Source organism: Ciona intestinalis, chromosome 9 (genome assembly GCF_000224145.3).
Source record: "Ciona intestinalis chromosome 9, KH, whole genome shotgun sequence".
Lineage (NCBI taxonomy): Eukaryota > Metazoa > Chordata > Ascidiacea > Phlebobranchia > Cionidae > Ciona > Ciona intestinalis.
The window spans coordinates 1074458-1094025 of NC_020174.2; the positions used below are offsets into that span (position 1 = coordinate 1074458).

The 19568-nt window shown below is 36.5% G+C and overlaps 4 protein-coding genes across 4 annotated transcripts; 1 reads left to right on the top strand and 3 right to left on the bottom strand.

Annotated features, from left to right (window-relative positions):
- Positions 1-877: 877 nt before the first annotated feature.
- Positions 878-4157, bottom strand: LOC100179303 (sulfotransferase family cytosolic 1B member 1). Its single transcript, XM_002125245.3, has 7 exons — positions 3851-4157; positions 3270-3383; positions 2951-3060; positions 2481-2622; positions 2057-2172; positions 1609-1780; positions 878-1286 (listed from the first exon to the last, which is right to left on the bottom strand). Exons 1-7 carry the CDS (start codon positions 4074-4076, stop codon positions 1174-1176), a joined length of 993 nt encoding a protein of 330 aa, XP_002125281.1. The 5' UTR covers positions 4077-4157; the 3' UTR covers positions 878-1173.
- Positions 4158-4667: 510 nt separating this feature from the next.
- Positions 4668-10964, bottom strand: LOC100176970. The gene is made up of 7 exons (XM_002125390.4): positions 10876-10964; positions 8655-8718; positions 8030-8077; positions 7451-7807; positions 6715-6893; positions 6175-6405; positions 4668-5099 (listed from the first exon to the last, which is right to left on the bottom strand). Exons 2-7 carry the CDS (start codon positions 8671-8673, stop codon positions 4989-4991), a joined length of 945 nt encoding a protein of 314 aa, XP_002125426.1. The 5' UTR covers positions 8674-8718; positions 10876-10964; the 3' UTR covers positions 4668-4988.
- LOC100184806 lies at positions 10909-12682 on the top strand. Its single transcript, XM_002125509.2, has one exon. It carries the CDS (start codon positions 10967-10969, stop codon positions 12143-12145), a length of 1179 nt encoding a protein of 392 aa, XP_002125545.1. The 5' UTR covers positions 10909-10966; the 3' UTR covers positions 12146-12682.
- Positions 12660-19305, bottom strand: LOC100187200 (importin-11-like). Its single transcript, XM_002125595.5, has 12 exons — positions 18880-19305; positions 17793-18517; positions 17471-17597; positions 17108-17201; positions 16768-16945; positions 16231-16403; positions 15789-15996; positions 15229-15449; positions 14825-15018; positions 14296-14513; positions 13645-13780; positions 12660-13332 (listed from the first exon to the last, which is right to left on the bottom strand). Exons 1-12 carry the CDS (start codon positions 19183-19185, stop codon positions 13060-13062), a joined length of 2853 nt encoding a protein of 950 aa, XP_002125631.1. The 5' UTR covers positions 19186-19305; the 3' UTR covers positions 12660-13059.
- Between the last annotated feature and the right edge of the window lie 263 nt (positions 19306-19568).

Below are 19568 nucleotides of genomic sequence, written 5' to 3' on the forward strand. Positions count from 1 at the left end.
TTNCATAAGCCAGATATTATGGTCAGGACTCAGAAGTATACCAATATAAATAAAAAACAACATACATAAGCTAGATATGTGATATGCACAAAGCTTAATAAAGTACATAACTAACAATAAGTTCTAACACTTTCCTTAGGTTTAAAAGCATAGCATTATAAATAAACAAAAACACAACATAACAACGTTTACTTTACATTATAAAATAGGGTGGGGGAAGATGGGACATCTTTAGCACATAACGTGAAGATACGGTTTTATAATTCCTTGAATGTTCTTTGTTTACTACCAAATGGGATAAGAAAATAGAATAAAAACGTGTCCCATCTTCCCCACCCAACTTTATATAAAAGATTATACTGAACTAACTCTATTTTGCAAGAATTTTATTTCTGCCTATAGAGTAATTGGAATTACAAATTAATGCTACGTAAAGTTTACCAAAGTAAATAAATTAAACTTTAGAACAAATCACGTTATTTCCTTAGCAAAACTTGAAGCGTAGTTACTTCCTATTTTCCCGAAAAAACACGAAAAAACTGAGATGCAAATTTTGGTCACGCCACTGAAGTAACTCGAAAACATCAACCCTGTTTCTTTCGCCTTAGAAACCAACACATTTCCACCACTAACGGCACACGCGTCGCAGACAGAAGTGCATGCGGTGTCCCTAAACTAAACCAAAGGAACTGTTTAGGGTTTTATAAGCGGCCCTTTTGCAGCTGATTCAAATAGTGAACATTCAAGCATAGATAATACATATATGTATATACATATGTATATGTATTATCTATGATTCAAGTTACCATTTTTCCAGCCGTTGGCAAAATACTTTATAACTGCACACTTGTAAACTTTTCAAATCAGTTCAAACATGTTCGGAATGTTTTGTTTACTAACACACCAGTTCTAGTGTAATATTAAAAAAAAACAGATACATTTATTCAACTGTAACATAATTGTTCCACTATTATAACAACACAGCATAAAAGCATGAGGTACAACATAGTCTAAACCACTTGCAAAATAATTAAAACATGATTTCTAAACAGATTGAACATAATTGTTGAATTCACATAACGGGTGATTGCAATTAGAAATGGAGCTTGTTAAAAAACAGCTTAAACCCATATTTTAACTTTTTTTATTAACATAATTCGATTTTTGTATGATTTAGATTGTGTAAGTGAACTGAATATCTGTCCCTGCTAATTTTTCAGCAACTTGGGCGTCAATGAATTCTGATTGACTGACAGTGAACATGTCTTTCCATCCTCCAACCTCACCTGTCAATCAAAAAGTTTAAACTGAGATTACATCAGGTGACCAGTGACCCACCCAACTGTAACCATATAGAACCTATCTGTACCCTATTGCAAACAGTGGCTCATCACTGTCTGATTATAAACTGACTGCCATATTACACATAGGGTGTAAATAGTGACATATTATACACATGAGTCAAATAGGGTGTTAATATATTATGCCACACATACATTGCTCAGTTAAAACTTAGAAAAATCCTATTGTACAACATGCATGGGGACTTCATAAACCTTATATAAATGCAGTTGAAAAAACTAACTAAGCAAACACTACACTTTTTACCTCTTCTTAAAACTCCCAAATCACTTCTAATCTTCTCCATTTTGCTGCCAGCATCATCTGTAGCTTTCTTCATTCCTTTGAAACCACATTTCTCACAAATACTCATCACTTCTTCTTCACTAAGTTCAACTCCAAGATAAGTTGCAAGCCGTTGAACTTCCTTTGGCAAGTCCTGGAACATCGTTTTAATGTCATATAAGAAAGTGATGGAAAACATACATATGTAACCATTTTTATTTAAACAGACATAGCTTGATCTTAAGCTGGTAATGAATTTTGGCCAAGGTAGCACAGTTTTGTTACAGCATATTCAACTATACATGTTTTCCCGAAAAGCAACATTCTTTTAAGTAGACCATTTTTTTATTTTTAAGAGCTATGACTAACAGTCTAACACTTTTTATATAAATTAATTAATCTATCATACGGAACTACTGTGACTGTTTACCTTTTTCATGTCTTCAAAGCATACAAACATAACGTTCTTGTCATCTTTTTGTTCATACCAACCTTTTAAGTGTTCTAAATACCATTCACCAGATCTCATACCCAATGGTATTTTACCTGAGAATAATAACACTTGAAATATGATCGTTTATAGCAATTAAAAAGGCAAATAAATAACAGAATACTTTGTAATAAATTAAAATATTGAAAAGCATGGAAAACTCTACTTCTACAACAAATATATATATTTGGGTATATAGAATATAAAAACAACTTTTAACAAATTGGTCCGAAACAATTCTGCTTTAAAGCTAATTTCTCTCTATATCCTAACTTAATATTATTGTTTATTTTTTCTCGTCTTCAGTGCAGAAAGTTCATTTTGTATTAATCCCTTATGTTTCTTAACAAAACCTCTTACTAACCACTGGTGTAGTTTTCCAGGAACTTAGGCCATTCACAATCAATGATCTCCTTAACTGGCTCAAGTTGCATGTATGGAAGTTTGGAAACAAAATGAAACCAAGATACAGCTTGATCTTTTGGGTTTCGAATCACACATATTACCTTGAAATATAAAAGATTTTTAATAAGGAATAAGTTATGTATATCTCACCTGTCATAACCAGTTGCGAACAAGTGTGTTTTCGCATTCATAAAGAGGACAAATTAAGTATCATTTAATAACAAAAATGACATTAGGGAATTGAAGAATACATTAAATAGATACAAGTGAAAACTAATTGGAGTAATATTCTATTTTATAACACCATCAGAAAATGGTGGATAGAGTAAAATAAATAGATAGGTAAAAACCAATTGTTCTATATACCTGTATACCTAATTTTTTACTAGACAGTTTAAATAAGTTAATGATCAGAAAAGCAGGTAATACCTTTGCATTTGCTTTTTTTATGTTTTCCACATTAATTAAAGTGGATGGGAGGTGGGTTGCCATGAACCTCCTTGGGAATGGTAGGTGTTCCAACAGTTTAAATTTGGAAGCTAAAAATGAATATAAATTAGAGACTTTGAATCTAATACATGTTTTAAATGACTGTAGGCAGCAATGGTAGTCGTTATAACACAGGTGTTCTGTTTCATACACCACATGCCGGCTCACAAGTTACCAGGTATGTAACATTATAAGTGAATATACAATGTCACTCAGGGTTTAGTTTTTAACAAGCATTATGTATAGGAAGAAGACTTACGTCCCCCTGCTTCGTAAAACATCAACGGTACTGGCACCGAAGCCAATTTCTTCAAAGTTTCTTCATCCCTTCCATAAAGTATTTGACGAACTATCTCAGTTGTCCAGTTTGTTCCTGAGGAAAGAATGAACGTTATTTTGTTTGTATTTAAAAAAATATTATTAAGTAAACAAATGTCATGTGTCACTTATTTATCTTTGTGTGACAGGGAAAATCATATGTAATAATACAAGTACAAGGTGTCCTATTGTCATACAGACATACACCTTTTACCTTACACACAACTCATTCCTGTTTACCGATTTGACCGATTAGTGGCCATTGGTTTGCACTTAGATATATTGCCCAAAAACACACATGGGCATGGCACAGCAGTTGGAGATTTTAATTAAGTTGCTAGTGTTACATCGCATCAAAGTTACAAACATGGGTAACATGGTAACTTGTGCAGGGCTTTAACCACCCACTGTATTATAGCCTACATAATGACATTTACCCTTTATTTTTTTAAATATGCTTACTTATGGAAACATTGCAATACTGTTAATGACAAAAATAAAATATAATCTATTATAGAAAACCTGTTCTCGGGAAAGAGGCTACAATGACATCACCAGAATTTGGCGTCCAGTTATCGTAAGCGTATTCTATTCCTTCTGCTGGAAACGTTGGTTGCAAACGGTGGTCTTTAAACTCTGCTATGGTAGCCTTGGCGTTCGGCTTCGTCCATTGTGAAGGGTCAAAACTGGTAAACTGCTTCCAGGTTTCGCGCAAATCTTCGGGGAGTTGTGAAGAAAAATCCTCCATTTTGTTTTCACGTCGGGAAAGTACCGTAAGGGAATCGAAATTTAAAAGTTAGTAAAAATTCGTTTAAAATTTTCTAAAGCTGAGAGTTTTCACGTAAAATTAGGGTTAATATACTGAAACTCGTGATTATATGTACAATTATTCGACCCATGAACATCACGTATAGCAACTCAGTAACTTTACAAACGCTAAAAATGACTGTGGGCCTACCACTTATATTTAATAGGTCGTAATATAGATATCGTTAAACGGTATCAAGCGCATGTATTGCTACCTAAAGGTTTGACTTTCTGCAACACTTTATATAAACCAAATTAATTAATCCGCGAACGTTTTAGGACGCCTGCAGCGTAACACGACTGTCTACCGCAACTATTTATAAGACGTTAAGCACTAAACAAGTGCGAGAGTGTCTTAAATACAAATCTGCCGATGTGTTTCCTGTTGCTTGTACCTTATTAGGTGCCGGATAACCGCTATACCGCGTGACCAGTGTGTTTGGTGTACAGCGGGCAGAATTACCCGCGTGTGTAAAGGCTTGCCATATATGGAGCGAGGAGAGCGGTATAGTGCGACAGACTCGATTCACGACAACTCGTTTTGTTTATATTCGGTTAATAATTGATTCATATTTTGAACTGGGCTCGCAATACGTAAACACATTGATCAGTTGCTAAGTAAGGGTTGTATAGTGACAGAATAGGCACACATATGCTACAGTAATACGATCCAATAAGTAAACTTATTCAAATCTCATGACGTCATTTTGACTGACATACACGAAGTATTGAATTTAACGAAGTGAGGCAGAAAATCCTTTGAAACAGCACAAACGTTTGTCTGTACTTGTTGTGGTATATCGCATCAGCTGATCGAAACGTCACGTCATCTATCTTTGTATTTTTGTTCAGTTTAGTCATCGCTTGTGTAAGAAATCACCCTTCTTTTCTTCTTTCTCTCCTGCTCTAATTTTATTTTTTCTTCTTCTAATCGTTCTCTCTCTCTTCTTTGCTTTGCTGCCACCTAAAACAACACAAATATGGTCAACAGAACCTAAAGAAAAGCAAGCATCTTGTTTCTACGATATGTGCTTGGCATAAATGCTTAACCAGTGACCTGTCATCTCTATAAAAGGCGTGATACAATAGGCCATACTTAAACAACTACTACGAATAAATATACTGTCCTGTGGGGTAAGATTGAAAACCTTTAGCTCATAATATCCAAATATCCTGTATCGTTTTTTAAACAAACAACCATACGGGAGCCATAAAGATACAATGTTATAATTCTTTATTTCTTTGTTTACTGCCAAATTATTGAGCAAGAAAATTGAATAAAAATATGTCCCATTTTGCCCCACTCTACTACCTACTGTTTTTTATTTATTGAACAAAACACAATAGTTTCGTTAGTAATTCCCTGTTACGTAAATTTAAGAGCAGCATATTGCTCTCTATAAAAAACGTCCTAAAACGTGATATCGATATCAATGGTCTTGTATGGGAGGCCGAATATTAAACTTAGAATTTACTTAAGCAAATGTGGAGAACTAAAAAGCTCAAACAAGTCAACATAAGAATGTTTAAAGCGTCGTTTGGCCGCCATGTTTGCTCGCCTTTTCAATGTGTTATCTTTGGTTCGTATTCCAAGAATTGAATGAAAATTATGCTCACAATGTTTGCAGTTAAACACTTGAAATGTTCAAGTATGAAACAAATAACAACCGAGTGGGGGGCGTGTGTGTTTCTTTCACAAAGGACAAATTTTGGCACACTTTGCTCAAACAAAGTAAAACCATATGTGGAATAAGGAAACATAGGAAATTAAAACAAATACACAATTCCGTGTTTGCTTTATGGTTGGTTTGGTCGCATATGCACGTATGGGTTCAGAGGTTTAGCTACAACGCGTTTCAAGGTACGACGCCGTTGCTTAGTGGCTTGGCGCTCGCCACTGTAACCAACGAACACGGATATGTACGTGGTGCATCAACTTAAAACAGAACTAAGAACTTGAGCATTCGTACAAAATTAATTATATTAATTTTTCGTGAACCTTTCCCCAAAACGAACGTAAATATTAACAAGTCACTTACCTTCGGGTTCTCGTATCCGATAACAAATGATTTATCAACTTTTTTAACTTTTGGAACAATCTCATCTTTCAAAGACACTATCCTCTTCTTTTTGTTTCTCTCTTCCTCTTCTCTCTGTTTCTCTGCTTCCTTTAGCGCCGCTAGTGGATCAAAACGATCCACTGCAACCGCCGTAAACGAAAGTTGGTTCTGGTCTTCTATTTGATTATGTTGTTCTGTTGGCATCGCCACCTAGCGGTTATGAATTGAATAAGTTCGCGAAGTTACAAAGAGTACAACTCACACCAAAGGGCCGTATGTGTGGAGTATGTGGAAATTATATAAATGGAACTTGTTTATCCTCACGTATCGAGGCAACGACAGTCGTCATGACATGGGTTTTATGTTTCATACACCTCATGTCAGCTAATAGGATATTATCAGTTCCTGCATAAAAAATGGATAAACTTTATTAAGACAACCGGTACTTTATAACATGTACCGAACAGTGGTGATGTGTTTTTTTAACTTGGTAGAATCACTAAACGCTCATTCATTCACCTTCTTATTGGATCTTGTTTCTTCTTGGGTTCTGTTCTGTTTCTTATTCCTTTTATAAGGAACAAACAACGAGGGTAAAACCTTTTTCTTTTTTACAGGAATGGGTCTTTCGTATGCAACAGCTATACCGCCTTGGGACAAATGGGGCGCCCCATTACCTTCAGTGGAACCCGTAGTCTCTGTGATAAATGAATGTAAGCGGGACAACTGCTGAAGTTACAAACTAGACCTATAGACTTTATGTTCCATATATTTGTTTATCCTCGCGCAGGGAAACTACTTAAGATATAATACGGGAGTCTTATTTGGAACATTCAATTTTTTTCCACGACTGACAAGTTGGACAATCCATAAGCGACCACTAGGTTAGAGTAAATAGCGTTCAATGTGTTGGCCAAGGACACACGCCAGGGACAACAGTAGCATCATGCTTCAAACCCGCAACCCACCCGATACAAGGGCAAGGTCTTACCACTTAGCTGTGCAGCGTCAATATATATGTGCATAGCAGAGTTCACTCTGGTGCATAGTTATCAAAAGACAAACAAATCAAGCACCGATGCAAATATAACAAGTAAATTATTTCGAAGGATTAAAATTATAAATAGTTGCAACCCCGGAACTAAATGCTCCGAAAAAAGTTTTTTGCCATTTTTTCCTGTTACGTTCGTAGCGCTTGATTCTGAATGTTATTTTGATAAGATTTCAAGATTATGACGTAACAACATGACCTTACCTGCTGTGATGACGTCATCCACATACTTCGCCCTCGTTTTAGGTTTCCCGTGACGTGCTGCACCTACGTTTCGTGTGCTGCTATACGCCTCTGCGTATAAATTACTCGAGATAGCGTTTGAATTCTGTTTTATGAAACTGCCGCTTGAGGTATACGGGTTATGAGTCATAGATGACATTGATGCGTCATAATGAGTATTGGTGACGTCATGGAAAGGATTCGCGGTAGTTCCCCCATTGTAAGACTTCCTATTTCGGTTTCGTTTGCGGTTTAGAAATCCAAATTTTTCCAGCGCGAAAAAAACGATCGAGAGAAGCAGGACCACGCCAAGAATAGAACACACGCAAGCAACGTACACTGAAAAATATAACATTACATTTACTACTGTGTGATAAGATGATTGCCGTTAGCACATACTCATATTTCCTAACCGTGTTTTAAAATTAACAACGCTCTTTTATAGTCATGAGAATACGGTTATACAATTTTGTAAACAGAATGGAAACATGAAACATGGACCCCAACCTGATCACCGTAACTGATATATATTAAATACTACTTAAATAAAAGCAACCATACCTGTTAGATCTTTGTACGTTGATATAAACCCATGATACAGAACAGTAGCTAAAAAATAAAAGAAAAACGTAAAAAATGACAGGTGGGACGTTTGATATACCATGACGTCACGTATTATTATGAATTCAGATATCATATGACGTCATGTATAGAGATTTTGAGGATATATAGGTTCAAGGTACGTTGCTGCCACCAATTTGGGCGCATGTGTCGATATAGGCTAGATAGAGTGCTAGACACTTTATGCCTTATGGTATAACTCGTAAACGGGCTTCAGGTGGCTGTACACAGTATCCGGAATTCCTCCGTTTGTCCGGATTTCGCTGCCGCATGCGGAACTCGGTAATGGGTTTGCATACGACTTTGCAAGCGAATTCGCATGCCGGATACTGTGTACAGACACCTTAAGTGTATGAAACAGAAAACTCGTGTTATAACGAATATCGTTGCTTTGACACGTGATGATAAACAAATTAATTTCATTTATTCAAGCAAAGTTCATCATGTGAAAGCAAACGTCAGTTGCATTAAATGTAACGTTACGTCAAACCTAATATAAGCAACCACGTAATAGCACTATAAAAGTAACAATATATTCAAATATAATGCAGATCACAACACTAACCTTGCGTGCTTGCTTCCATTCAAATCACTATCATCTAACGCTGCTGATAAACTTATATTAATTCCTGCAAAAAGGAAGATACGTTATTAACAACCAGTATATTACTAACTGATCGGACATAATTGCATATAGTAGGGTGGGGAAGATGGGACAGCTTTCTTCTTTCTATTTTCTCGTCCAATTTGGTAATAAACAAAGAACACTCAAAGAATTATAAAACCATGTCCTCGCGACTCCCATAGACCGTTGTTAATTGTTTAAAACACGATCAGGATATTTGGGTAGGCTATCATGTGCTAAAGGTGTCCCGTCTTCCCCCACCCTACTATATACAAGCTGATTAACTTTTGAAACATATGTTGCGTTCTTTTTAATGCCTGCATAGGAATATCTATATAGCCTACATATCAACGCTTCTTAAACTCCTTTTTTCCCATAAGACTGAGATACTGCTAATACACATACATCTTTATGCACTTCTTGTCTTGCTAACTACTTTACACCTGGTTTATGAGCACGCAGTATAATATTCAACGAACTCGTAAACTCCATTAATAAGTCGCATTGAACCACAAGCTCCAAACAAACCGTTCTCGCTTGTCGGTTTTGTTAATATTTAACAAACGGTTAACCAAAAACGAGTTGACACGCCTTTCAAAACGTTGATTAATTGCCTAACGAAAACTGGACAAACATAACCCAAGTTTTCTCTAATTTTTCGACTCGCGTAGCTTTTTTACTTCATACATAGACTTTATTCCACTTACACAAGAAGCTACAGCAGCGCATGGAACAGAAATGGGACATTTTTATTTACTGTTAATTAAACAAAATAAGTTGCACGCGTACCATCTGGAAGATCTAAAATGCACCACGAGTTTGCCATAAAGTTACACGTATAGGTTGAGAACTATATAGCACTGTACTAAAGGAAATGTTAATATTAAACCGCGCAATAATTTAATGAGGGCGATATTCATTATTTTCCGCCCTTTATGAAACATGATACAAAAATTGAAATTTCGAATGAAACAGTTCCAGATTAAATGACGTAATTCGACTTTTGATTCTCGATGGGATCAAATTACAAGTGAGTTCTAAAATTGGCGACTTTACCAACATAGTTGGAATTTATTAAAGATATTTAAAATGTGATTTTAAAACTGCCCTTTGGTAAAATTTAAGCGCAAGATTTATTGAAACAAATATTTAGACGTCACACAGCGAGACTTTATTAATAAAGTTTCAAAATTTACATTGTGCCAGGTGTAGCAATATCAGCAACAAACTAATTGTGTTCGACGTATATCTATACACTCGATGCATTTGAATGAATAATGACGTGACACCAATTCCTTTGAATATTACGTAACATACATGCTATTTGTAGGCGGCCCATTGTTTATTATGTCACTATGACAGTTCAAGAGACATTGTTGTGTCACAAACTAAGTTTTTTTATTATAAGACAATCGAAAAACAGTCGGCGTCCGTATTGTGACGTATAACAGAAAGAGTACGAGTAACCGCGCTAGCAGTTGTATTGTTTATGACTATGACGTCACAGTACGTAGGCAGGTGTAACACACCATAGACTGTTATATTCCGTGTAAATAAACGGAAACCAAAGCTTACATGCATTGCTGTTATGTATCTTGCTAAATATAATTGTGGTCAGGTCTAAGGTGTAGAATGAACCAATATACCTACAGTAGGCTATATAAGAATGTGCTAGAAATAGTAAGCTTACAATTAAAAAGGTATGGTATGCTTACTTTATAACAGAGAATGAAACCAGGTTTGATACGCGGTATTAACGATTGAAAAAGGTAAGTTTTTGTTAAAGTATTAGGTCTCTGTTATATAGTAGGGTGGGGAAAGATGGGACATCTTTAGCACATAATATCCAGATATCCTGATCGTATTTTAAACAATTAACAACGGTCTATGGGAGCCGTAAAGATATAGATTTATGAATGTTTGATTGTTTATTGATAACTGCTAAATGGGACGAGAAAACAGAGGTAAAAGGTGTCCCATCTTTTTCCACCCTACTGTATAGTAGGGAGGGGAAAAATGGGACATCTTTAATTCGATTTTCCCACCCCATCAGAGAATAAAAACACCGACCATTTTACCCCGACCTATACACGACTATTTACATAACAACATTCGCTTCTTATTTCACAACAAACCCTATTATTACATCAACGGTACTAACCTTGTGTGTAATGGCATCACCAGAGTCTAGAAAACCTTCGTAGCTTTACCATGTTTGCTTTGAATTTGACGTAATCACTGACGTCATCACCATGGAATCTAGTCCAGAGACTATACGCGTCATCAGGGAGCCTCGAGCTCCACCTAGCGACGGTAGCGTGACGTTCAGTCCAAGGTCAAGGGAGTTTAACCCGCCTCCCGCTCCTACGAGAAGAAGAAGGCTCCCGCTGCCACAGCTAGGTCCGGATGTTGAATCTTACGCTTTCCTGGACTCTTTACGGATGGTGCGAGCACCAGGGGAAGCTCAGGACGCATTTTCTACGTCATCAGATGATGACGAAAGGACCAACGACGTAGAAGCATCTGATGATGTCATTCGTAGAGTGGCGTCGTTTTCGCGGCGAAACGCGGTAGTTGACCAGCGAGCACGTAGGAGTAGCAGAGTGCCGACTAATCTTGAGCAGTTTCTACGAAGATTAAACGACGAAGAACTTGCCAATGAATTCCAAGCTTGGATGTTAGAGACTCGAGATCGAACCCCACCCCCGGTACCTCCTCCACCACCTCCACCGCAAGCATCAAGACGTAGGACTCTTTACGATTTCATGAAGAAGTCGTTCTGTTTGGTGGGTACGCTGGTAGTGGGTGTTGTGTTCGTTTTGTTCGGTGTCGTGTTCGTAGCAAACAGCGTGGTGCTTGAAAACGATGTTAAAAACGCTTACGTTATTGCTGGTACTGCATTGGTCGGCACAGGTGCTCTCATTATGATTCTGTACACTGCGTGGCATTGCTACCAGAAAGTTATCAAGATCAGGATGCGGGAACGAAGACGATCGCAATATGCGCATGCGCGAACCGATGTGACGTCAGAGACGGGTGTTGGAAGTGACGAACTGATCAGTTGTACTTTTGCGAGCGGGGAGCCGCCAGATATTGACTTCAACCCAGTTGTTGAGCTTTATAGTCACAGAGGATCTAGTGTTTGGGCGGGAAGTTCGTTTTCAACCCTCCCGCCACCTTACGTGGATATGGAGGTGACCTCAAGTGACCGGCAACTAAGGTTAATGAACTCTAGTAACCCCATGCCGTATTCTGATGGGACCTCATTTCAAGGAGGTCCAGATACTAGAAGCAGATCTTCAAGTTTGTCTAAGTGGCGCCAGAGAGCAGCTACCGAATCACGGATTCATAGAAGTCGTATAATTCAATCCAGGCTCTCTCTAACGCCCTCCACACGCAGGTTGTCAAAGTACAAAACACTAGAACGCTGAAATCGTGAAATAGGTCCGACAATGACTACTATGGTACAAAGTGCTTAAATGCACATATATATTTATGACCACTGTAGTTGTAACAACTTTTCCAAATAACAATCACCCACCAAGTTACATACGTGGTAACTCGTAAGCTGGAACAACATGCATGAAACATAACATCCGTGTTATAATGGCTGTCGTTGCTTCCCCATGCGAGGATAAATAAGTTACATTTATTTGATAAGTAATAATACTAAACAATGCTAACTAAACTAAACATGGTTTAATGTTGCCAAGATTAAAATCCATTGGAGCAGTCACTTTACGCTGTTCGACCACTAAAATAGTCAGATTTTGTTTCTGGCAAACATGTGATTTGACACCTATTGTATTACCTTCACATTTAAGTAAAGTTTACTGTTGTAAACACTTTTATAAAACCTTGCAGCATAATATGCGATAACAGTATTCCCTGTTTGTATAATGCATTGTAATTTACGTGTTCTATCTATGCAATGTACCAATGTAATAAAGTACTCCTGGTAACTTTAATTTCAACATTAAACCCACTGCGATATATACTTTGCAAAGACTTTTATGGTGGCATATTAGTCCTATTTTTAGGTATCGATTTTCTAAGCAACTACAAATCTCCTTTTTTAAAGTCGAGTAAAAATTTAATTACCACATGATTTAAGGTTGTAAAAAGGATTTAAAATACTAATTCTGCCACACGATACTTATAACCTTCATAAAATATTTAAATGCGGGGAAGGCAGGATAGTGAGATGTGCATTCCTGTGTTACTGATTTTATTCTTTAATAAATAATACCTATGGTTGACATGCCCACTGTGGCACCAAAAGTTTAGCACCTTTGATTCAGTACTCGTCTACAGGTAAAATCAACAAAGTTTAAAATCTTTTTTATCAAATAAATTCTTTTAACCCAGATAAAACTTGTTGGTCAACACTGCTATTTAAAACCTGGTCCAGTGTTGCCGCTCCTCCAAGAAAATTTGCCACGATTTCGAGTTTTGTTTTCGTGAAGTTGGGGAGTGAAATCACGTGCACGGGATCCAATCTTGTGAGTGAGGTTTCACGCTTCACGTGAAGATCTGACCAATCAGCTTCATTGATGTCATTGTTGCCGGTGACGACAACAGAATCAGCGTGATCTTCATCACAAACGTCATGGAGAACCTTCGAGTGAATTTAACGTATTCAATCTGGTTTATGTATAACATTAATGTTCTGTTTCATACACCTCGGCTGCTAACGAGTAATCATATCATGTATGTAACTTTAAAAGAGAATACTTTCAGAATGATCGTTTTAATGTGTGCTTGACCCTGAAAAGACACCTTTGACAACTCATAAGGAACCACTTGCATCTCATGCTTCATGTCAAGCTATAACATAAATATTATGACCAGAAAAATCCAAATACACCGAAATCTGTTGTAGGGTTCCGGTTAAGACATAATATTTATTGAAAATTTACAAGCCACTTACATGCACAGCAACAGATATGATGTTAGGTAAAGAAGATCTCACTGCTTCTATCTCATTGTAATTATCAAGCAAAGTTAAAACAGCAAGAGCAATTTCTTTCCGATGAGTTATTTCTGCTGCGTTGTCAATCCAAGTGCTAATGAACATGGATATGGGAATGTTAGTTTAATGTTTGATTAGTTAATTTAGTGAGTTAGATAGTATGTTAAAACAGTGGGGTGTGGCCTAATGTAGGTGGTGGAGTTGCTGAAGCTACTACAATGTGTGGATAAAAAGACGTGACTTTTGGTTGGTTTAGTCATTTATATCATCGCGAGTCGGAACTTGAGTAGCATATCCATGGTTGCCACTCCCATGCCCACAGTCGAGTTGCTGAAGCTACTGCAATGTGTGGATAAGCAGACATGACTTTTGGTAGATTTGGTAATTTATATTTTTTATTGGTGGGAGTTTGAGTAACTTGGTTGCCACTTCCATGCTCACATACAAGCGGTATACTACTGCATTCACCACAATAATGAGAGAGATTTCCTTCGTTTTACAACTATGAGTGTCCTTTAGTTAAACACCCTACATTTTATTTAAAACTGTAAAATAGGAAACTAATTAACATACTGTAAGTAAAATAAGGTTTAAGGAACACTCCCCCACCTAAACATATTGAACAGATACGCTGCAGCTTGGTTGAACTGCTCCCCCGTGTGATCGTTCAATATTTGCCAAAATGCCACTGGGTGTCGTAGAGCTAAGCGAGCAAGTAACAACATGCGATACAACGATAACATCCCGTTGTATTCTTGGGATAAGAAGCATTGAAGCGTGTCTCGGATGTATGCATTGAATACTTTGGCTGTTTCTATTGGGGCGATCTATAAATAAAAGAACGTCATTAATTTATCAATGAAACACAACTCAGTGGTAAGCACCCATCCATGAGCCACTGTGGTTACATTATACCTAGGTGAAACCGGAGTCAATCCTCGACACAGATACCGTTGATGACCAAGGGCTCTTGGACAAGACACGTTATGGCCACAGCTTCAACTCTGTTGTCACTAATGTGTTATAGTTGCAACTTGCAAGGTATACAATAAAACAACCATGTTAAAGCTTTTTAAGTTACCTGCCACAATAAAATAGTCTACCACAGCTAAATATATATTAAGGTATATACACATACCCCAATCACAGTGTAGACCAGTTGTGTAACAACACCAAGGCAGTTGTCATTCACATCAGTGATGATCGATAATAAAGAATTAGCGAACTGGCAACACTGTTCACTATTAACGAAATCGGAACGACCAAGAGTTGCGTAACACTCGACCAGGTGAAAACTTTCCTTCAGTGATTCCGAACTTAAATCAAATAAACCTGAAAATATTAAAGTTCATGAAGTGAATAGAAAGAAACCAGTTTAAGGAGCAAAAGGGCCCAAGAAAAGTTTGGTGATAATACCCTATCATTATATTACTTATAAGAAAGTGAATATAAAATAATTTTGATTGATAACTAAAAAATGTCTTAAAAACAGGATAAGAAATATTTACCACAAAATAAATATTTCCCAAAATCACTACAAACCAAACAAGTTATTGAAAAGTTGCATAAGGTCGGTTGTCATGACGATGGAGTTCCTCACTACCGCCACCCAGAGGTCAAGCCCATCAATAAGTAAATAAACATGAGCAGGTGATGAAATATCAGTGCATGTGTGGATGACGGGGAGTAGGAATGGATGGAGGTTGGTGGATTCACCGCGTAAACCAACCACTAAGTTAACAAGGGTGGTGACTACTGCACATCTGAGAAAAAATGAGTTATGTTATTCATCTTTGAAAATAATCTCACAAAAAATTGGCTATTTTGTAAAATTCGCTTTATTTGTTTAGAAAACATTAAATTTTGCTCAAATATTGTATGTTATGTCTAGCTATCTATAAGCGTGCACAATAATTTTATGGTTTCACAATAAGCATAAAGCCAACTTATTTTATAAAATAGTTTAATACAAGATTTCAAGAAGTCCAAGTATGCTGAAACTCTTTAGAGACCCAGTGTCCCAGTATAGCGAGTAGCACCAACGCATTAATGATCTAGCTTTGTTTTTAGGATACATACCCAACAAACAAACCTAATCTAACCTTAGCATATTATGAGACTCTGAAGTTGCCCATATAGGTGGAAGGATGGACGCAAGCTGTTGCATGCATGATGTAACTTGGGACCCAAGTCTTTCAATCACGAAGCTCAAAACATGAAGAACTCTCATCCTCGTGTCTCCGGACTCTGAATCATGGAGGAGGCGATGCAAGCCATCCGTGCAACGATCACGGAACGGAAGGAAAGTGTCTGAGATGATTTATAGATGAGTTGAACGAATGTAAGTTGTTTATCCAATTGTTAATTTTGTGAGAGATTATTTTAGGTGGGAAAGATTTTCAGTTCTTTATGACAGTTTAAACAACCCATTAGTGACCACTAGACTGTAGCAATTGCCATTAAGTGTCTTGGCCAATAACAAATACGCTCACAGTGGTAGCAGCGTCGAGCTTTAGACCCTTAGTTATAAATCAATCAACCCACCAAGTTCAAATTCAAAATCGTCAAGTATTTGCCTCAGCGAGGTTGCTGCCATCAATCTAACTGCCATGTTAAAGTCAGGTGACAATGAACCGATTATGAAGTCATATAATGTTGTCCGGATGTCGTTCGGAGGTTTCACGCCCATCCATTGGTCAATCAACCAAAGGACACGCCTGGAAAAACACAACACATAAATCAATCGTTTATTTTGTACAGCATTTAAAAACACGCCTAGAAAAAACAAAGCTCTCGTTAGCACATATAAATTTTAAGTAATAGGTTTATGGAAATATAATAAATGATCCTAAAATATTAACCCATCTCACTTTTTTTGGTATCTGTTTTGTACAGCGATTAATATTGACAGCAGATGTCTATATTTAGTAATTCCTACTAAGTTTATACTTAATATTTCATCAACAATTTCCATTCATGATGAGCAATTATAGTCATTGCAACATGGATATTCTGTTTCATACATTTTGTTACCATGTATGTTATTATGTGAGTAAAGAATTGTAGAATATTTTTGCAAACCTGTGAATGATTTTCCCTTGTGGATGATTTTGTAATCCCTTTACATAAGGTAGAAGATTGTCCATGAACCAGGCCTCAAAGTTTAAACAATCAAACAATTCATTCGCTGACAAACCAACAGCGGAAAACACCGCATCATTCTGCATCAACGTGGTGACATCACATGACTCAGCAGATTCTGTAGAAAAAGTTTATCTAGTTTTCAAAAATACCAAATAAAAATCTCATTCTCACCAAAGCAAAAAAAGTTTAGTTTTTACAAAAAAATACATAGAATCGAACAGATTTTTTTAATTAAATTTGGGAAAGAAATTAATTTTTATATTATGACATTAGAAACCTTGTTTTATCTTGTCATTAACAGATTGAAGAGCTGACATTATCATCGGGATAACTTTGTCCGGGTCACAATGAAGTATTGTGAGAAATAATACCTGGAGTAACAAATGAATTTTCCTTTAAAATTACAACATTTATATTTATAGGTAACAAATAGATACAAGGTAAAATTTTATAGATACAGTTTAATTTATAAAGATATAGCTTCCAGTTACTGCAACAAGATTCAATGTTATGTACACCAGACTACCAGACTACTTGTAACAACAACATTATGGCCTTGTTAAAACTGATTTTTAGACTGGTTCAAAACTGGTTTAAGCTGGTTTAAACTGGTTCATCAACATTAGTGATCTCCACCAACCTCAGCACTTGGCCTTAGGTTATACTTCCATATTTCGCCAATTTCTTCGGAGCAAAAATCCTCCACGTCTTCATCCCAACACTCGAGGTCATCAGAGGTTAATGGAAGGTAATAGAAGATAAGACATCTATGATGCAATAGGAACAGTGATGTCATAAAGCAGAAAATAATGCATGAAAAATGGTAGAAAACTTTAGTATTCAGTTTATAAATTATATACATAAACAAAATTTTAAGATACAAAACAACTTTATTTTTTATATTACTGCCTGCGGATTTTTTTTATAATATTTCAGTTTTTAATTTCTACTACAAGTTTTACCTTAAAAGTTCATGCATATCCTCACATGAGATAAACTGTGCTACGTTTTCTGGGTTCGAAGCAAGAATCTTAATTTGGTTCATGCAGTTTACAATAAACCGCTCTTCAAACAAATCCCTTTGCCCCGAATATTTCAAAACACATTGCTTTGAAATAGTAAACGCTTGACGAATGAATTCATTCACATTTTCCAGCTCAAGCTCAAGAATATCAAGCAGTATCTTGGAATGAAGAATCAACAGTTTTTGGAAAGTTTCAAAACTTGAAAAATGTTGTGATAACTGAAGAATTTGTGACAATGATGAAACTATAGATGAGAAAAACTGCTGTGAATTTGCAGCTTCCAGCATTGGCACAATACTTCGAAACGATTTTAAAATATTGATCAACTTTTGTCCGTTAAAACTTGTATTTTTGCTGTTTTGTCCTCGATTTTGTAAATCTGACATAAATTGGTTGGTCAGTCTCTCCCATGATTTGAACACACAAGGAAACATCTGTCGGCAAACTTGCCCAAACAGTTTCTTATCGTTTGGCAATCTTTTCGATGCTAATTCCTTCATAAATAAACGGAACGTCAACAATATGGTATTGTCTCTTATGACATCACTATCTGGATTCTGTTGCTGCATTTCATTCGCCAAATATGGAAGTAGATCTTGCCATTGTCGTGGATAATCAAATCTACTTATCTTCGATATTATGACGGCAAATTGAAGTGCTATCTGCAAAAGGAGTCAAAAGTAGGATTTATAAGTGGCTACTTTTCAACTGACACCTTCTATAAATAGTTTTTATCTAATTTGTAATTTAATGACTGTGGTTTTGCTTTTATTTTTCTGTTCCATTTTTTGTTTTGTTAATATAGTAAAAAAATCTTTGAATGCAATATTAAACACCACACTGCTGGATTCAGTTGAAACAAGGGCTAACATCAGTACTAGTGTAGAAACCAGTGATTACAGATCAAGCAATTTATAATGTGTATGGGGTTAGTTACAGGTCAAGAAAGGATTCTTCACTAGTAACTAGGATTTAACTACAAAGAACTATTAAAAGATTTAAGCCAAACTATTACATTACAAACCTGCTGAATGGGCTCATTAAAACATTCGTAAATAATTTCTCGAATTGCAACTTTTTCTTCATTAGAAATCGGCGAAGGTCCGTGTGTACGCCAGTGACGGTCGATGCCGTTCTTTAGGAATAAAACTGCAATCCAACGCACTGGGATTTCAGTGATTTGAGGTGAAAGAGCTATCTTTAATAAAGCCAAGTGAAATCCAGGCTGGGATTCGTAACCCTTTAATAACTGGGAAGCAGGATCGAACTCTGCAGCTTGCTGACTGCTAGCTCGCCTCAAAGTTTCGACTAACTCATTCCAGTTTTGCATTTTTTGTAAACTTGAGGCAAAAATCCTAAAATATAAAAATTGTAATTTCAATGCTGGATGACACGGTTATTTCCCTTTGCTGAAACCTGAAACTATAAATACGATCTTTATTTCGTAGGGGTTAGTAGACAATTCTGTCATGCTAATAATGGTTCCAGGCTATATCCCCCCAGGCGTTTTCCCACTGGCTACTTCCTAGCCGTAGTCTCTCGGGGGAATAGTCACGGGAGGGGGAAATGGTCACGGGGGGAATAGTCTTGGGGGGGAAATAGCCGGGGGGTAACGGCTAATAATATAGATTATAGAACTTTACACTTTATAAAAAGTTTCACATTACGTACTAAACAATCTATAATCTTTACCCTACAGTAAAGTTCAATTTC

Excerpts from the sequence above, each read along its gene's own strand:
- LOC100179303 (XM_002125245.3), bottom strand. The coding sequence starts at position 4,076 with ATGGAGGATTTTTCTTCACAACTCCCCGAAGATTTGCGCGAAACCTGG. Across the intron at positions 2,623-2,950 it reads TAAAAAAAGCAAATGCAAAG|GTAATATGTGTGATTCGAAA; the intron begins GTATTACCTGCT and ends TTATATTTCAAG. Across the intron at positions 1,781-2,056 it reads GCTTTGAAGACATGAAAAAG|GACTTGCCAAAGGAAGTTCA; the intron begins GTAAACAGTCAC and ends ACGATGTTCCAG.
- LOC100176970 (XM_002125390.4), bottom strand. Across the intron at positions 6,406-6,714 it reads AAACAAGATCCAATAAGAAG|GTGGCGATGCCAACAGAACA; the intron begins GTGAATGAATGA and ends CATAACCGCTAG. Across the intron at positions 5,100-6,174 it reads TCGGATACGAGAACCCGAAG|GTGGCAGCAAAGCAAAGAAG; the intron begins GTAAGTGACTTG and ends GTGTTGTTTTAG.
- LOC100184806 (XM_002125509.2), top strand. The coding sequence starts at position 10,967 with ATGGAATCTAGTCCAGAGACTATACGCGTCATCAGGGAGCCTCGAGCT.
- LOC100187200 (XM_002125595.5), bottom strand. The coding sequence starts at position 19,185 with ATGCAAAACTGGAATGAGTTAGTCGAAACTTTGAGGCGAGCTAGCAGT. Across the intron at positions 15,997-16,230 it reads CGATTTTGAATTTGAACTTG|ACACTTTCCTTCCGTTCCGT; the intron begins GTGGGTTGATTG and ends AAATCATCTCAG. Across the intron at positions 13,781-14,295 it reads TATCTGTTCAATATGTTTAG|CACTTGGATTGACAACGCAG; the intron begins GTGGGGGAGTGT and ends CATGTTCATTAG.